General features: G+C 49.8%; 2 protein-coding genes across 2 annotated transcripts; both read right to left on the bottom strand.

Annotated features, from left to right (window-relative positions):
- Positions 1 to 3897: 3897 nt before the first annotated feature.
- DZIP1L (DAZ interacting zinc finger protein 1 like) lies at positions 3898 to 11358 on the bottom strand. Its single transcript, XM_065748154.1, has 10 exons — positions 11344 to 11358; positions 9250 to 9735; positions 7902 to 8081; positions 7537 to 7698; positions 7242 to 7334; positions 6651 to 6681; positions 5844 to 5894; positions 5398 to 5534; positions 4578 to 4770; positions 3898 to 4399 (listed from the first exon to the last, which is right to left on the bottom strand). Exons 2-10 carry the CDS (start codon positions 9721 to 9723, stop codon positions 4308 to 4310), a joined length of 1413 nt encoding a protein of 470 aa, XP_065604226.1. The 5' UTR covers positions 9724 to 9735; positions 11344 to 11358; the 3' UTR covers positions 3898 to 4307.
- Positions 11359 to 12574: 1216 nt separating this feature from the next.
- Positions 12575 to 16235, bottom strand: A4GNT (alpha-1,4-N-acetylglucosaminyltransferase). The gene is made up of 3 exons (XM_065748139.1): positions 16086 to 16235; positions 14689 to 15138; positions 12575 to 13734 (listed from the first exon to the last, which is right to left on the bottom strand). Exons 1-3 carry the CDS (start codon positions 16188 to 16190, stop codon positions 13123 to 13125), a joined length of 1167 nt encoding a protein of 388 aa, XP_065604211.1. The 5' UTR covers positions 16191 to 16235; the 3' UTR covers positions 12575 to 13122.
- Between the last annotated feature and the right edge of the window lie 801 nt (positions 16236 to 17036).

The following is a 17036-nucleotide window of genomic DNA, read 5'->3' as shown; positions in this document are numbered from 1 at the left end:
CATGCATGTAAAATTACAAGGATGCAACTTGGAAAGTTACGTTTTATTTTTATGCAATGCAGATACTCCAACAAATGCATCGAGCTATCTCTCAGTCTCACTCAGATGTGAGCTAGCATATAGATGACAAGATTGCTGTTAGGAGCACGATGCGGAGTGACAGAGAGCTGAAACACAGCTGGCTCCTCCGATTCCTGCCCTCGGTAGATTTCTAATCTTTCAGCACCAGTTTTCATTTCCTTACCCTGGATGAAAACAGTATCAAAAATGTTAATACAGTGAACTCTGCTGGATAAATAAAATCCTGAAGACAAGACTCGTGCATCTGCAAGCCTGTGTTTTACAGAGCAGCACCCACTATTACGGAAGCTCCCTCCCACTCCTGAGTTGGCCAGGATGGACCTGGTCCCTTGGTGGGTGCCACCAAAGTGGTGATCTTCATGCACTGAGGGAGAACCAGCACCCACGGCCGTGGAGCTGCCTTCGCTCAGCAGAAATCACTCGGGGTTTTGCTGCCTTAAGAGCTGAACCCAAATATCTCCTCCCAAATGGATCTGTCTTCTGGAAGCACTGTGGCTGAAGCCATCTGCTAAGGGAAAGCTCTTGGTGTTTGGTGAGAACAAAATTCCTGTTTCCCAGCTTTCCTCTGCAGACTAGCTAAATATATAAATATATATATGCTGAAAATTTTCTATTCTTGGGCTTTGAGTATATAGGGATATCCAAAAATCCCACATTGTCTTGCTGGCAGTACATTGTGTTCCAGTACTATTGTGCTGCCATGTCCAAGTGCAAAGAATGCAAAATCCTCCTCCAAGTGCCCAGCCCATGACACTGAGCAGACACCACATAGATGGGGAGGAATGCCCAGTTCATACTCAGCCTGTGGCCAGCCACCCAAAGCACATCTGCAAAGGAGGGAGACACTTTCCCCTAAAGGATGTGAGGACCCAGCAGCATGTGCAAAACTGCACCCTGTTCTTATCTTCTCAGAAACAATTGAGGAGGTTTGCTCCCCAAGAGCTTTTGGTTGAGTAAAACCTTGTGCTATCTGGAGCCCAACTTCTCCATACCTCTTTCTCTGACAAATAATCATTGAGTTGTAGAATCATTAAGGTTAGAAAAGACCCCTAAGATCCCCAGGTCCAACCCCAGCCCATCCCACTGCCCACGTCCCTCAGTGCCACATCTCCACTGCTCAGCAACACCTCCAGGGACAGTGACTGCCCCACCTCCCTGAGCAGCTGTGCAGTGCCTCACTGCTCTTCCTGAGAAGAAATTCTTCCTAATATCCAACCTGATAATAAAACAGGGAGGGAAGACCTCCTGCCCATTTTATGCCTTTAAGGGATGGGACAAAGGATGTCTTTTGCAGAGGTGGTTGGCAGTGTGAGCGTGCACATGCGCATACACTCAGAAATGGTTTTGTTTCCATAAATTTCATCATCTTCTGAAGGTGCACATTCTCTCTCACAGCAGCTAATTAAATATAGGCTTGTCTAATAAAGCAGATGCTGAAAGGCTGCGGGCATTATCTGCCAGCAGAGCTCTGTATAGGTTCTTTCTGAGCTTCAGCAACATTTATAAGTATATGAGAGCACGGCAGATTTGCGTGGACTTTGACCAAGGGAAGCAAAGACCCATATCTGAAGCTACAAATTGGACTATGAGATAAGAACTCTCCTGAAATCTATATGCAATTAAAAGCCCAATCTTCCTTCCTATAGTGACAAGGTTATTGCTTTTATATAGCTGAACAGAGATGAATGAGTCTACGGATTAATAACACTAAGATTTATGACACTGTGCTTGCCCCAAATATTACAGGAGAATAGCTCTCTGGGTGAGATATTACACTGAATAAATTTGACAGGATTTTTCTTCTCCTTTATTTTTTTCAGCTTTGTGTTATTTGGGAGAGTTGCGTTGCAGTCACTCCGTTAGTGCCTTGGTTTGGTTCTCAGCTGTTCCCCACACGTTCACGCTTTACAAGAGTATTATTAATAAAAGGAGTCCCACTAAAAACAAAACACAAAATGCATCATTTGAGGAGCCTTGCATTCCAGTGTCACCAAACTCCAGGCAAAGGCTGGCTACTGCTGTGCATCTGTGCTGCATTTCCCTTTGGAAAGGGGGTTGTGCCTGCTCCCCGAGGTACCTGCTGTGTGGATGCAGCTCGTGCAGGCAGAACTTGGCTTTCTAAATCCGACCTTAGCTTCCCCTTGGACCCTTCAGTGTCCCTTGGCAATGTCAAGATCATGTTTTCAGAGAGGAACACTGCAGGAGCAGTTTTGTGGTGGGAGGGATGCAGGTAGGGTGGGGTGGTGGGTCACAGCTGGGCAGGATTTGCCCTGAGGAGGAGGTGCAAAGGATGGAGAGGGAGGGGATGCATGTGGGTGCTCTGCAAGGTGCTGCTGGAGGGCAGGACACTGAGATTTGCACAGCTGCAGACAGCAGCCTCCCCATTGTTTTCACTGTTAACAAAGTCACATCGGTTCACAGCACGGTAGCATCTCATCCTTACAGGGCAGGGGAAATGAATTTTGGAGTCTGCCTTCATTTTGCTGTTGCTTTCCCATGGGAGAAGGCGAATTTGTTTTCTTAATGCAATCACAAAGAAATCTTTGTGCAGAGGAATCATCAGAACACCTGTCTGCCTATTGAAACCCGACTGCGAGCCAGAGTCCCCACTTGGGCTTGTGGCATTCCCTGCTGCTGCTGCACGTATCTGCCGGCTTTGTTTCTGTTGGTTTTCTTTTACATCCGCCTGCTTGGGAGTATCCCTGCTGCTTTGTGAGTTCAGCAGTATGCAGTACAGCGTGAGTGCATGGCAGTATCAATGGGCACAGGGAGCACGTTGGGTCCCCACCAGTGCAGCCTGGTTTGGCACCAGCAAGAAAAGGTCCTTCCCCTTCCCCATTTTCTGGGAGAGGGAGGTGTTGGGCAGGACCTTGGCTTACAGTCCTTATCCTGCTGCTTGCTCTCAGGGGCAGAAAATATCTTTTCCCATCCATTTTGAATGACATCAGCACAGTCCATAGGTATATGGGCCAGTTTTCCTACTACCCCTTACATGGGAGCAAAGGTTCACCCCGACCTGCACCTATTTCACAGGAAAATGGCTCATTTCTTCCTCTGAGACACCAACTCCAGGTCTATGAATGAGCTGAAAACATCTCATCTTGATTTAATTTATTAAAACCAGTGTTAACTACAATCAACGCCCTCCAAAAAGCAGAGCCAGCCTTACTCGGTGATGTATATGTACAAATCGTCATCTGCTGGGTCGTGGTTCCCGCTGACTCAAGAAGGGGAGGAGGAGCTGCAGCTGGGGCTCTGAGGGCTCCTGGAGCTGTAGGATGCTGTTGCAGCTCGTTCCTGGTCTTGTGGCACCATCCAGTGGCTGCTGGCAGAGGACTCCCATTTCCTTGCCAGCACCAAGCGTCCTATTGCATGGTGCTTGGCTGAATGGGGAACCAAAGCGTTGGTCCCTCGTGTGTCACCAGCCACTGGGACTGGTGGCCAGGTGTATGGGAACTGCTGAATCACGGCCTGAGCCACTGATTGGTCACCTGAGCTGAGCACCAAGTCAGCCATGGGGGCACAGGTGGAGGTGATACACCTGTGTGATTGGAAGGGGTGGAGCCTGGCTGCACCTCTCCCAAACCCCATTTAAGGGCTGACCACCACCAGGGAAGGATCTCTTCTTGGAGATCCCTCCTACGTGGAGTCCCCTGTGAGCCTTGACATCCTGAAGGTGAGCCATCTTCTCTTTTGTATTATTTGTATCTTATCTATATAGAACTGCTCAATATATATAATCATCTATACTATTTCTTTGTAAAATACCGTCCTTGGGAGTTATTTACCCTGCACCAGGTCCTCCAGTCAGGTCTCCAGGTCACTGCTGGCACCTGCATGCAGAGCAGAGGGAGGGTGAAAGGGAACGGTGGGGCAGGATGCTCTACTCATGTTTGCCAAGAGGTCAAAACTCAGCAGTATCAGGGTGCCCCACAGATCTTTTCTCTATTTCCACGGCTTGCAAACTACTGCTTAAATCTCAAGCTTCTTTTTTCACTTTGTCTGCTGAGGGCCCAGAATTTCATCCTCACTGCAATAGAAACATCTGGGAGGGGGGCCAGTGGCCAAGTTTCCATTGGTGTAATTCTCCTTGCACATGGACTACCTTGTGGTGCTGCTAACGGGTATGAAGAAACTATGGAAATTATGGAACAAACTTGTGGCCATTCACATGAGGTACTTGGAGCTTATTGGTGGGCTGGCTGGCTCTGGGGGGGATGTTGAGCTCAGGGCTGGGATTTCATCCCACTACCCGATCGCCTTGTGGTCACATCCAGATGTCTCTCCAAGTGCTTCTCTTTCACGGACACAGCAGTCCCTGCATAGAGCATGGGAGGTTAAATGAGGACTTGGTGGTGTCACAGCTCAATGGGAAGGGACACAATGGCCAGCTGCCCAGGTGTGGCTGCACTGGATAAGGAAACAGCATCCCATAGACATCAGTGGGTGGCCAAGGGTCCCCACGGCTGGCATCAAGAGAGGACAGGTCACCTCACCTGGGATTATGGAGAGCTGGCGAGGCAATGGAATGCTGGGCTTCTTGAGTTGCCTGACTCTGCTCATCACCACTTGGATCAACTCATCCCTTAGGTGGAAGAGACCAGGAATGTTCTTAGCCTTCTGCTGCTGCTGAAGCCTGAGCACAGTCCGGAGGTGTTGGTAGGTCTGGGTGGAGATCCCCATTGCAACCTAACACAGAGGGTGAGAGGCCCAACACTGAGAGTCCTCACCAGCACTGTCTGCATCTCACAAGCAACCTGTGAACCCCACCCAAGCCCTACCCACACCCCGCTGTTTCCCCAGTGTAACATTCCTATCCCACTCACAATCAAACCACGAGGCTTTAGCTATCGTGTGCCCTTGCAGCAGCTCTGCTGGGTGCTAGGTGGTGGTATTGCATTGCAGCTAGGCAAGGTGTAGGAGGTACTGTTTAATATGCTCAGCATGAAAAGATCTCAGCCAGTGAAAGTCCCCTTGAAATCCCTGTGATGGTGGCTGCCGTGCCCTCACACACCCTCCCTCCCTGAAGACAGGGAGCCCTGGCTGATTTAGCATATGAAAGGCTCCTTGTGATAAAGGCTTGCTGGATATTTATTAATAACCAACCTCAGAGGTGTGAGCACAGCAGTTTATTCCTCGTGCTACCATCTGGTTGTGCCTCCACTTTCCCATCTACCTCTCAGGGTGTGTGTGCTGCAGGCAGGGGTTGTTTCACCACTAGTTTTGGTTGCCTCCAAAAATTGAATCCGTTCAGAGCAGTCTTTGTACCCCCCAAGGTTAGCACTGCAAATGCTGGCAGTGAAAGCACAGACTCACCCTGCTGACCCCCATGCTCTCCACCTTTTCCTCCAGCATTTCCTCCAGGATGCGCCGAAACTTCTTCAGGAGGTTTGGTTTTCTCCATAGGGCTTCCAGCAGTCGTCTCCTCCTACTCTGAGCATCATCTGCTGTGTCTGCGTGTGCTCTCAGTAAGACTACATCCCTCTAATTTGCATTTCCCAGACACAACTTTTCCAAAGTCCCACCCACAGCATGCAGCTTCCCAAGTCATCTTTCTGGGCTGAAGCATCCAACTCAGGGCTAGTCACGGTGCTGTCATACTTGGCATGGAGATGACCAGCAAGGTCATCCCCTTCACCCCCATCCTACCACCCCATCCCCACTGCTTTGCCCAGTGCCCTTCACTGCACAACGCACCAAACCAAATCCCAGTTTCATCCCGGTGTTCCTTGGATAAAACTGATTGCATCTCCAGTACCCACCTCCTTCTGAGGATGCTTTAGAAACCACCACTTTGGCCACCTGCTGTGTCACTGTAGGAATGGAAACAGCCTGTGAGGGCCACAGAGATGAAGCTCCAGTGCAGAAGCGAGCTCCATCACCACCTTTTTTGGCTAAATGGAAGGCACAGAAACATTTGTCCCTATGGGGATCCAGGGATGGCCCAAGTCCAGTGCCTTGGAGGGCATCCTTGAGGGAAACCCTGTGGTGCACTGTCACCCTCTGAAGCCACCAGCTGGAGCATGTCAGTGCCATCCCTTTGGAGGGTGGATGATGAGCTCCCTGGGTATCTACTAACAGACATCCTTGTTTTAAAGGCCTTTCTTTTCATTTTCTTCAGAGCGTTCGGAGCTGAGAAGTCCCCCGTCTCCCTTGAAACTGATTATAGAAAACCCAGGCTGCAAAGAAGAAACCACAGCATGTCTCAGCTCCTTATTTTTATGCAAATAACCACTGGTATCATCTTTGAGGAGGCAAGGTCATTGCTGTGTGCTCTTGATTGAAATCTCATTCCTTTGGGGCATGGCTACAATGCAAAATGAGCTCAAGAAGCAGGTGATTTTCTGCTGGCAGCTGGAGCTGTGCCCAGTGCTGCTGCAGCAGGCAGTCAGGGGGTTGCGAGGTGCCCACCCATGGCTTCGTGTGAAAGGATAGGCAGCCCAGCTCCCCGAGGAGGTCCCCACAGCACAATTTTGTAACAGGAGACTGAGAAATAGAAGTGCTCGGAAGGACTTCATGAAAAATGTATTCAGACTCAGATTGATTCACTTTTAAAAAGCAATCATTACCTTTGGGCTTATTTGCAGACAGCAGCTTGGTCTGTAAAGAAGAAGAGAGACCACAAGGGAAATGCCCAGGCCTTTTCTGAGCGAGGTGCCAAGGCGTTGGCACAGGCTGCCCAGGGAGGTGGTGGAGTCAACATCCCAGGAGGTATTCCAGAACTGTGCAGATGTGGCACTGAGGGACACGGTCAGTAGGCAGTTCTGACAGACATGGGCACCTGATTGCACTTGTGCTTGGAGAAATCCAGCTTTGCCTTGGTCCTGAAGGACATCTGCTATTGTAAAGGCAGTGCCTTTCCCAACCCACTCAACTCTCATAGATGTTGCCACGTTAAAAGCTTTTTCAGATGTTTTACAGGGCAAAAAGGCAGCTAATGCATGGCAACATGCTTATTTGATGCTGTAAATACTTTTCCATGCAGTGAGCTGCCACAGAGCTCCAGTTAGGATGCACGAATTGGGACCATGGCATGCCCTTGGTGCTTTCCTTGTCCCATTTCTGGACTTACTGCTATCCAAAACCAAGCTGACACCAGACATGTCCAGAGAAGGTACACACAGAGGTGATGGATGGAATGGGTAAGGACATGGGCTCACCTGCACTGCTGTCCTTTCCAGCTCAGAGTCATCATCCTGCAGGGTCCCCAGGCTAGACACCACTGCTGCTCTGGTCTGCAGCTCCTGTAGCTTCTGCAGCATGGAAGGAAGGAGCTGTATGTCCCAGTGGGTCTCAGGAAGCTGTGCATTCCTCCCAGGCCTACCTTGGCCAGTTGCTTCCTCTGGCTACAAACTGTGTGCATGTTTGTGCACAACCCTTTGGGCTGTGAACCTGCAGGACCACCTGGACCTGGTGGGGCATCAAGCCATTTCTCCTCACTGTCCCCTGGCTCACCCTTTCCATGGCACTGCTCCTGCTGGCAACATCGTGTAGCTCTGTGAGGAAGCACTGCCTCAGGCCATCCATCTCCAGGTGCAGTTTCATCCTCTCCTCCTCCTTCCATCTTTCAAAATCTCTCCTGCCCTCCACTTCCCACTGGTGAGCTCTCATCTCTTCCTGAAGGGAGTGGAAAATGGGAGCAGGAGATGTACAGAGCAGCAGTGCCCAGGTTGGGTGAAGGTTAGGACACCACCCACGGGCAGTGATGGGAAATTTGGGGTGCAAATTTTCCAAAGAAATAATCACAGGTCCTGCCATAAAATATTCTTTGCCTTTTTTTCACCTGTGCTGTCTCATCTCTTCCCTCCTTCCTGCCGTACCTGCTCCCTGCGCACCTTCTCTGCCTCCCTCCCTGCTGCCAGCAGCTGCTGCATCTCACACAGTTTTGCCTTCAGATCCTCAACCTCCTCCTCCATCCTCTCCACCTTCTTGGTCTCTGCAAAGCCTGGGGAGCAAAGACAACATGAGTGAGGGTGTGATCTGCTTGCTCCAGCAGCGCCCTGCAAAAGCACTGAGCAAAGTCACTGTGGGGTGTGAGGCTGACAGGTAAATTCATGAGAAAAGTGGCCTCTGCATTATTATTATTATTATTATTATAGAGATTAGAGGGCAGAACATGGATCTGTGCTGTGCTGGTTCTCTCATTCACCCACAGTACCTTGCTTGGATATTGCTCAGCCTTGCAACAGTCCCTGCCAACAAATAACAAAAGCTTTTTGATCTGCCAACTCAAAGATCATCAGCTCCTTGCCAAAAAAAGGGGCATGGGAAGATGAACTGCTCTCCCACTCCCAAACTCCCCTCTGTGGCTCTATCCCCGTGAGTAAAGAAGGTCCTTAAGGAAACGAAGGAGAGAGATGGGCTGTAAATGTGGATGCACAAACATGCTCCCCGAGGGGAAGGCAGTGAGCAGCAATCATCCATAAATGTTCATAGAAACACAGAAGAAATACTGAATTGTAGGGAATCACCCCAGTGCTCACCCTCCTCCAGGTGCCAGCGCTGCGTGTGGGCTTGCAGGAGGGCATTGCTCGTGAAGGCTTTGTCACAGAGGTGGCACTGGTGGGGGGAGAAGGGTCAAAAAAAGCACCGTGGTCACAGAAAGGGGCCTCCCATGTTCCTGGCGTGGCAAAGCTTTGCTGCTATAAAAGCAGAAGGGGAGACCTCAAGAACGGCGGCTGTTGTGCTGGAGGTGCACAGGTGTCAGGAGTGTCTTCTGGCAGAAGCCAAAGAGAAGATATTAGGGGTCAAGGTGAGGATTGAGTTTAGGGTCAGGGTTAGAGTTAGAGGGTGAGATGAGGCACAAGCCATGGCTTTCTCCAGAGACCAGGAAACAAAGCAGCAGCTCAGTGCTGCCTGTAGCAGGCTCTGCTCCTGCCTCAGGTTCTTGCATGTTGAATGAACCTGGGCTAACTAGTTTGGGTGGGTTTTAGTCCCTGGGAGCATACGAGCAGGTTCATTCGGCAGTGGAGAAGAAGTGGACAAGGAGACTTGACCAGCAGGTTGCAAAGACCTCAACGGGAGAATAAAAACCTAAATGGGCACCAAAACCAGAAGTCCATTACTGTGCCAAAGGATGTCCCAAGTCACCGTGGCACAGACATCTCCCGGGACACTTGAATCTCTGGGATCTCCCAAGCCAGCCCTCTCAAACCCTCCTCCACACACCTTGCAGCAGCCACTGGGTCTGGCTTGCAGGAGGAGCTGGGTGGCCACCAGCTTCTTCCACCTCCTGCTCTCCTCTTTCTCACCCCGAAGCTTTGCTGTCTGCTCTGATGCCAGGCCCTGAGCACGGGCCAGCTGGTCACGGGCATCCTTCAGGTGCTGGGCATGCACAGCCAGGCTGTCAGCCAGGCACTGCTGGCAGTGCAGAAGGTACTCGATGCTCAGCTGGGCCAACCTCAGCACCGTCAGCAGCACGGGGTCGGCCGGCTGCCCGCAGTGGGGACACCTCTCCCCATCTAGGTTACAGAAGGTGATGTCTGAGATGTGCTTCTGCAGCACAGCCACGTCCCTGTCCCGCATCACTCGCTCCACATCCACAGCGCTGAGGCGATGCCGATCCACGCCAATGCGGCGGGGCTGGAAGCAGAAGGTGTCAGGCAGGATGGTGAGTGCTGAGGGTGCTGCCAGCATTGCCATGGCTGAGAAGGGCTGGAAGGAGGAAGGGATGTGTTAAGACTGAGCACGCTGCTCCTCCAGCTCCAGCGCTGTGGTGAGGGGCAGTGGTTGTCACTGTGTTGCCAGCTGGAAGGGTGCAATTTCTGGCTATAATCTTGGTCCACAGAAGCCAAGTGGGATGCTCCTGACTCTGTGTGCTTTCCCAGGGCTCGGTCTCACCAGGCTCATAGGCAGTAGCACGGGCAGGGCAGAGTGATATTGACACCATTAGCAGCTCTGCATTGTCAAAGAACCCGATTCCTTGCATCAGACAAAGTGTATATACCTGAGCAGGTATGTAGGGATACATGTATATATAGGTCTAAAAATAGCCCTGACTCATAGCTGCAAATTGCGTAGATCTGCAGGGGAGCAGCACAGGGCTCCTGCAGGTGAGGCTCCGTTGCATGAATTAACCTCTGCTACACCAGACCAAGCTTCTGCACCACTGGAAACGCAGAAAAGCGACCAAGAAACGGCAATGTTTCTTGGTCCACACCCCAAGTATTTCCTTGTTCCTGGAACACTTTACAACCCTTTAACGATCCCCTAACGATCCCCTAACCGCAGGCTGTGTTACACAACCTCGTTAATATTAACAAGGGTTTCACGCACCAAAGGAGCTGTGTTTAACCCGGACCTGCTGCTTAGCAGCCTGCCTGAGACTGCCCCACCGCCTGCTTCAGGCATGCCTGATGCGTTTTTCCTCCTCCTCGTACAAAATGCCAGGTATGGGGTCTCTGATGGAGCAGCCACAGCTTTGTTGGGACACTGGTGCAGCAAAACCACTGCAGCAGGCAATCCAGGAACCCAGCTCTGAAGGTTCTGTCTTGAATTTGCCTGGGATGAGTGCAAAGTTGCTGTAAAAGTACTCTGACTTCCATTCTGCAATGCAACGCAGCCCCCACTGATGTGATGGTCATCACCCCCAGTGGAAGTGCTGTGTTCATCCACCAGGACTCAAATTCTGCATGCTGGGTGAAGAAGACACACCAGCCTTGAGGGATGCAAGTCCATTCTCAAGGTAGCAGCCAGGGCCACACAGCCAAGCTTACACAGCCAATGCATTTACATGCACCACTGCCACTCCACTGTGCAAAACCCAACTCCATCAAAACGCTGATGGAGACAGCTCTCAGAGAGCTCACTGTCCCAGCTCATGGCTGCCAGACCAGTCTATTGCTTGGACCTCTTGCAATCCTCAGCCTTTGGCAAGGACTTTTCTCCCCTTTTGCTCCTCCACCCTTCCTCAACTCATCAAATGCCAGCATCCCTCTGCTCTCTGCTTGGGTTTGTCTTATATGGAGCAATGCTAGGAGACCCAGACCCTGCTGACACCCTCGGGAGCATCTTCCTTCCTCCTTCAGACCTTGTCCACAGGCAGCGTTCACTTCCCTCCCCTCCTCAGCCTCTCCTCCTGCAGGAAAGCGGCTGAGCCTCGGAAATGTTTTTCGTGTGAGCTAAGGTGCTGATAGCTGGAGCAGCACAAGTCCAAGCACGTCCCCCAGTGCCGTCCCTCCCTTCCCATATGTGGGAATTTCGAAGAGTCAGTGCAGAAAAATGCCATAAATAAATAAATTAATTAAAAGGCCAAATACTCACTTGTTTTATAGAGACAGAGAGTGGAACTGAGGAGCAGGGACAAGGACAGGGTCAAAGATGGGACTAGAGTAGTGGCCAGGAGTAGTGGGAGGCTGCCTGAATACCTGCAGACAGGAAGGATTTCTGTGCTGTAACCCTACACTCCTGCCCTGCTCCCCCCCAGCTCGTGACACTTGAAACCACGGAGAAAAAGCAGCTCCTGATGCCCAAACTGAACCAAACCCACTGTCCATGGGCAGCACCACGAAACTCTGCCCTGTGCTGAGCAGTAAAAGCTTCACCCTAGGGAAGGGAGCAGCAAATTATTCCCCCATGCCACGATGCTTCTCTGATGGTCCTCAGCACGGCTTGACTCCTTCTGCTCATACACTGAGTTGTGCTCGCTGGAGGATGGGGCTGAGCCCACGTGTGCGGTGAGCTTTCTTCTCCCGATCAATCCTGCTGCCACTTCTAGCTGCAGAAAGCAGGCTGCAGATTGCAGCATGCTCATTAGCTGCTGTGTTTACAGAAGATAGCATTGTACAGATGGCAAACATTCTATGACGGGCAAGCCATCCACCCCCGCCTTTCTGCTCCCAACCTAAAAACAGCTGCTCAGGCAGACGTGGAAGAGATTTGCAAGCTGGGCTTTTCAGGGAGTAGGGAGGATTTGCATTACTCTTGAAGGAAAAAATAATTAAAGACAGTGCAAGGCAATGCACTGCTTTCCTGCAGAATTCAAAGTTGCTGGGGTTAAATGGGGTCTCCCTTACTCTGTTCCCCTCTGGATGGCCCCAAAAGTGGGAACTCAGAGAGGCTGCTGGGGGACATGTGGCCCATGGGAATCCTGGCTCTTGGCAATGGTAAGCCCTGTGGGAACCAGCACCTTCAAGGTGAACAGGATGCTGGTGAGAGAGAGGGAGACAAAAATGCAAAATGGGAACCCAAAAGGGATATGAGGAAGAAATAGGTGACAGCTGGACAAAGGTGACCTTCCCAGTGCCTCCTGAAAGGGCTTCTGGGGCTGTTCCCCATTTTACTGGTAGCAGAAACCCATTGATTTCAGTGGGACTTGGGAGTGCCAGCAGGAGAGTCCCATCAGTTCTTAGTGCCTCCTCTTCAGGAGATGCGACGCTTTGCAGCCAGAGCTGACCCCAGGGGCTGAGGAAGGGCAACCCCATTCTGGAAGTAGCAAATATGTCAAAAAGGGGAATCCTTTTCCAGGGGAGTTGTGGTTTACTATCCATTTTATTTTAACTTGCATTGATTTGTCCCTCTCAAAAATGGAGGGTATAAAATCTGAGTGAGGAAAGCACAGATTAATGAGAAGACAGTAGTTTGGGCTACTCCTCCTACTAACTGGCAGTTACTAGCATCCATCCACTGCCATACACGTGCATTACACCTGCTTGGAAGCCTCAGCCCACCCCAAGGCCCATTGCGTTGGCAACTTGTCTGATAATTCTGTTAAGAAGTGTGTCTGAAATCCCTCCCAGGGACACAGCAGGTCTTTTTATGAACATCTCCTTTCACAGAGCTCAGTAGAAAGGTCCACAGATCCCTTTGACTCCTTCAGGTTTGGTTCACAAGCATCTCTGAAGAAATAAAACCAAATTTCCTAAACCTCTCATGCAAAAGTGTTGTTATAATGTCTGTACAGGCTACATCCAATGCATGTGTTCCTTAGCATCCAAAAGGAGCTCGGACAGTGGTTATGCAAAGGTCTTTCTACTGCAAAGCCAGCTGCTGACACCAAGGGGGACAGTCTGGAAGAATCACTCCTTCCTTCTTACCTACACATCACACAGAGTCCTCATAGCTTGTGAAGTCACTCAGCTCTGCATTTTGGATCAGGTCCTCATATGTGCTGGGGCAGTAGGTTTTGTACAGTTTTTCAGCCAGCGAGTTGCTCCCAGCAACCACAGCTTTCCTGTTGCGGTTCATGAAGTTCCACAAGTGCAGAGCATAGGAGTGGTTGAAGTCAGGGACTTTGTCCCATACATCGTAGTACCGACTCCAGGCTGGGTAAGGGATGGGGTAGAAACGCTGTGGGTTTAGAAAGGAGATGTTCTGGCAGCTGTGGTCCTCAACACCTTCGAAATCTGTGAGATTGCAGATGGCTTTAAGCATCCTTGTCATTAAAAAGGGCCCCTGGTTCCCCCAGATGTTCCCATTGTACTTGAGTACAAAGTTCTCCATGCAGTCCCAAATAAATTTGTGGTGAGCAGGGAAACCAAAGATCCCATTGCTGGAGAACCTTGACTTTTGTGCTGCCAGAAAGCTTCCCTCAGGGATGGGCCTGATGGAAATAACATCTGTGTCCATGTAGATACCCCCATACTTCCAAATGAGTGCCAGTCTGCTGGCATCGGAGCTCACATGGACCCAGTTCTTCTCCTCCTCGGGGTCTACCTGCAATCAGAAAGGCAAGACAGTAATGCTTGGAGAATGACCACCCTTCCACCCATCCTGATATATGAACTGTGCCGTAAAACACCCCTGCACTACAAGTCCGTGTGCCTTCAAATGTCACCAATCATCTTTTCTTCCTCCAGCTATTGAATTTTATTGGAAAAAAATGATAATGGTGCAGTGCAGAACAATGCTTTGTGAACATCGGAACATTTCACTTCATGTTTTTTGGGCCTCGCAATGTTAAATCAATGATGCCATGAATCACTGCTTGCTACATCAGTGAAGCTGAGAGCACTTTAAATGTTCCCTTCCTTATCACTCTCAGATCCTCCAAACAGGCCTCCAGGTTTCCATCGACTTTATTAGTTTGGGGAGTTATTTCTTCCTCAGGAAAAGGAAGAGTTTGAAGGAAATACAGCTTCATCACACGTCCTGCAGGGAGATGGAGCCAAACAAATCTGACAAAAGCTTATTGCAAGTGGTTTGCCAGGAGCTTGTTTTCAGGGTGGAGCTTGCAAGATATCACCTTGGGTTTGGACATTGCGGTTACAGAAACTGAAATCTCTCTCACATCTAATCTCCCGTGGGCTGTATCAGTGTGTGGCAGCCTTAATAAGCGCTCAGAGGACTCAGGCAGACTAGCTTCTGTTGAGCAAGATTATTAAGTGCTGTTTTATCAAAACACATGTGCAATCTATTTTTACCAGTGCTCTGTTTGCCAAAAATCTGATTTTCCAGATAGTGGGAAAATGCTGATATTGCGTTCAGTAAATAGACGGATGAATACATTGCAAAACATGGCAAAAATAAATACTTTCTGAACCAGAACAATGGAAGTGACTGATTTCTCATTGCCAGGCATGTGCTCCTCCCTTCATTTCAAGCCTCCTTCAGAGTTTTCCCAACGCCGTTTTCAATATTTTCCTACTTTCCCCTCCTTATGACCCTCACCTCATTGTACCACTGCAGAAGAGGGGTCTCCTGGAAGACGTTTTCCATCTGGAGAGGAAAAAGGAAGACATTCTTCATAGAAGATAAAAGCGAGAAGGCCGTGTAGCTGGAGTTTGAGTCCAACACAGTGTCATTTGTCAGCCCCTTCATGAAGAGGATGATGGGCCGGTCCTGGTAGATCCTGGCAGCAGATTCCACAGCACAGGACACCAGTGGTGGCGGTTCCAGACGCTCCGTTGTCTCCAGGAAGATGATGCTTCTTCCCAGGTTGAGGACCTTCTCAGGTGTCAGGAATTGCTTGGGCATAGGCATACAGGAGAAGAAGCAGCCAGATAGCAAAGAGATCTCATACAAAATGCCCGAGATGAAGAAGAAGCAGAGGCATATGTGGATTTTCTTCAGCATTCTTGTTCTCCCTTGGGCTTTGAGGTGATGCCTCAGACATATATGCTAAGGAGAGACAGGGGAAAGCAAAAATATGTCAGTGTTATGGCTTTGCAGGACAGGGAGTGACTGGACTGTCTTTGGAAAGTATAGCATAAAAGTAGCATGCTCATGCCTTTACTCTTAGCAGGAAGGCAGCATAGTGACACTCATGTCTTTCCCCATAGAATGAAGTGGAGGAGTCACTGTTCCTGAAGGTGTTCAGGAACCATGGAGTTGTGGTACTGAGGGATAGACCTTGTCAGTGGGCATGGTGGAGATGGGTTGATCCTGATGATCTCAGTGGTCTCTTCCAACTTTAATGATTCTATGATTGCGTGAAGGCAGCACAGTAATGTTCATGCCTTACCTATAGCATGAAGTCAGCAAGGTGATGCTCATGCCCTTCCCTAAGACAAACTTGACAGGAGACCTCTCAGTGCAGAGGGCTCTGCCTGAGGGATGAAGCGCTGTGTGGTCCCACCTCCTCACCCCAACCAGCAACTGAGGACCTGGAGAGGTCCTGAAAAAGGGACATGTGCCTATGTCCTGTGGCACTGCTATGCAGTTGTTGAGTTGGAAAAGACCCAGGGTGAGATCAATTGAGGCTTTGGCACTGTACCCCCGGGGTGGGATGGTGTAGTCAATGGTTCTCAAGCTTTGGAACATCATGCCAGCACATGAGTAGATGTCCTTGGGATGTGAAGACCAAATCTTGGGCGTGGTAGAGTTAGGTAGCTCAGCGGCAATACGAGTGCCAGCAGTGGGAAGGCCATGATTACAGCTTTTGATGTCTAAGACAAAGGGAGCATGACCTCATAGGAACCAAAGTCTTTCTCCCAACCTGCTCACACCTCAGATTTTACACCAAAGACTGTGAAGGAATCAGGTCCTGCAGGAATATAGGGACCACCAAAAGGCAGATGCATGACAGAAAGCACACAGCTTTGTGCAAGCAAAGAGTTAAAATGTACCTGGATTATAGTTCTGATAAATCCACATTTCCAAATTCGTCGTTGGCCATCAGGCCTCCTGGCAGCCCAGCTCCTGGAGGAAGACACCCAAACTGTCTGGATCATGCAAGGAGACTTCTGAAGGCAGCAGAGAGATGCTCAAAGAAAAGTGGCTTTACTGTGTGCCACACCTCAGTCCAAGAGATGGTATGAGGCCAATGGGACCCACCTAAAAGGACCACAAATGGACAGGTTTTGGGTGAGACATCTCCATCCTGTAACACTGTGGCCCATCTCCTCAATCCTAGTCTCAGTGCAGTGTAAGCCTATACAGCACCAGGGAGCTCTGGCTGGTGAGAGGCAGGATTGAGCCTTAGCTGAACTGCATCTACAGGCTCATGGTGTAGGGAAATCCCCTCCTGAGATGCCACCAGGTTGCATGGGAGCAGCTACATCTGCTTTGCAAGGACCAGCTATCTCCCTGGGGCCAGGGTCTGATGGAAGGAAGATGCACTGAATGACAACTCAGCATCCAAGCGATCTCCTGAATGTGTTTGAAGACTGATTAATTAAAAGGAATGGGAGGAAATGAGACTGTGTGCTTAGTTAGTTAATAAGACACATTACCATGTCACCCAGCCAGAATGTAGATAAGTCCACAGTATAGAGAACCCTATGGAAATTCCCCTGGAAGCATTGAGCTTGAAGCTGTGGCAGCTTTTGCTCCATTTTTTCAGAGCTACATCTCATCAAATTAAATATTAAAGCAATGGCTGCTCCCATCAGCATGGCTTTCCATGCTGCATAGCAAATTTGGCTGTTTTTCATTGCCAATGCATAGAAAACAGAGGGATATTTTTTGTTTATTTATTTATTTTTTGCTATGCCCCTGGTTGCTGCAACAGCACAAGAAAAAATACCAGGGTGAAACAGTGAGGTGCTACAATCACCAGCATGGCTGGGGGGACAATC

Source organism: Cyrtonyx montezumae, unplaced genomic scaffold (genome assembly GCF_038088225.1).
Source record: "Cyrtonyx montezumae isolate F1298 unplaced genomic scaffold, pur_monq_1.0 scaffold_5, whole genome shotgun sequence".
In the NCBI taxonomy this organism is placed as follows: Eukaryota; Metazoa; Chordata; class Aves; order Galliformes; family Odontophoridae; genus Cyrtonyx; species Cyrtonyx montezumae.
The sequence above is the reverse complement of the archived record's forward strand: the minus strand, read 5'-3'. Positions and strand labels throughout refer to the sequence as shown.

Excerpts from the sequence above, each read along its gene's own strand:
- DZIP1L (XM_065748154.1), bottom strand. The coding sequence starts at position 9,723 with ATGGCAATGCTGGCAGCACCCTCAGCACTCACCATCCTGCCTGACACC. Across the intron at positions 7,699-7,901 it reads AGAAGGTGCGCAGGGAGCAG|GAAGAGATGAGAGCTCACCA; the intron begins GTACGGCAGGAA and ends CACTCCCTTCAG. Across the intron at positions 6,682-7,241 it reads TGGAAAGGACAGCAGTGCAG|ACCAAGCTGCTGTCTGCAAA; the intron begins GTGAGCCCATGT and ends TCTTCTTTACAG.
- A4GNT (XM_065748139.1), bottom strand. The coding sequence starts at position 16,190 with ATGATCCAGACAGTTTGGGTGTCTTCCTCCAGGAGCTGGGCTGCCAGG. Across the intron at positions 15,139-16,085 it reads TTATCAGAACTATAATCCAG|CATATATGTCTGAGGCATCA; the intron begins GTACATTTTAAC and ends GTCTCTCCTTAG. Across the intron at positions 13,735-14,688 it reads TTCTGCAGTGGTACAATGAG|GTAGACCCCGAGGAGGAGAA; the intron begins GTGAGGGTCATA and ends TTCTGATTGCAG.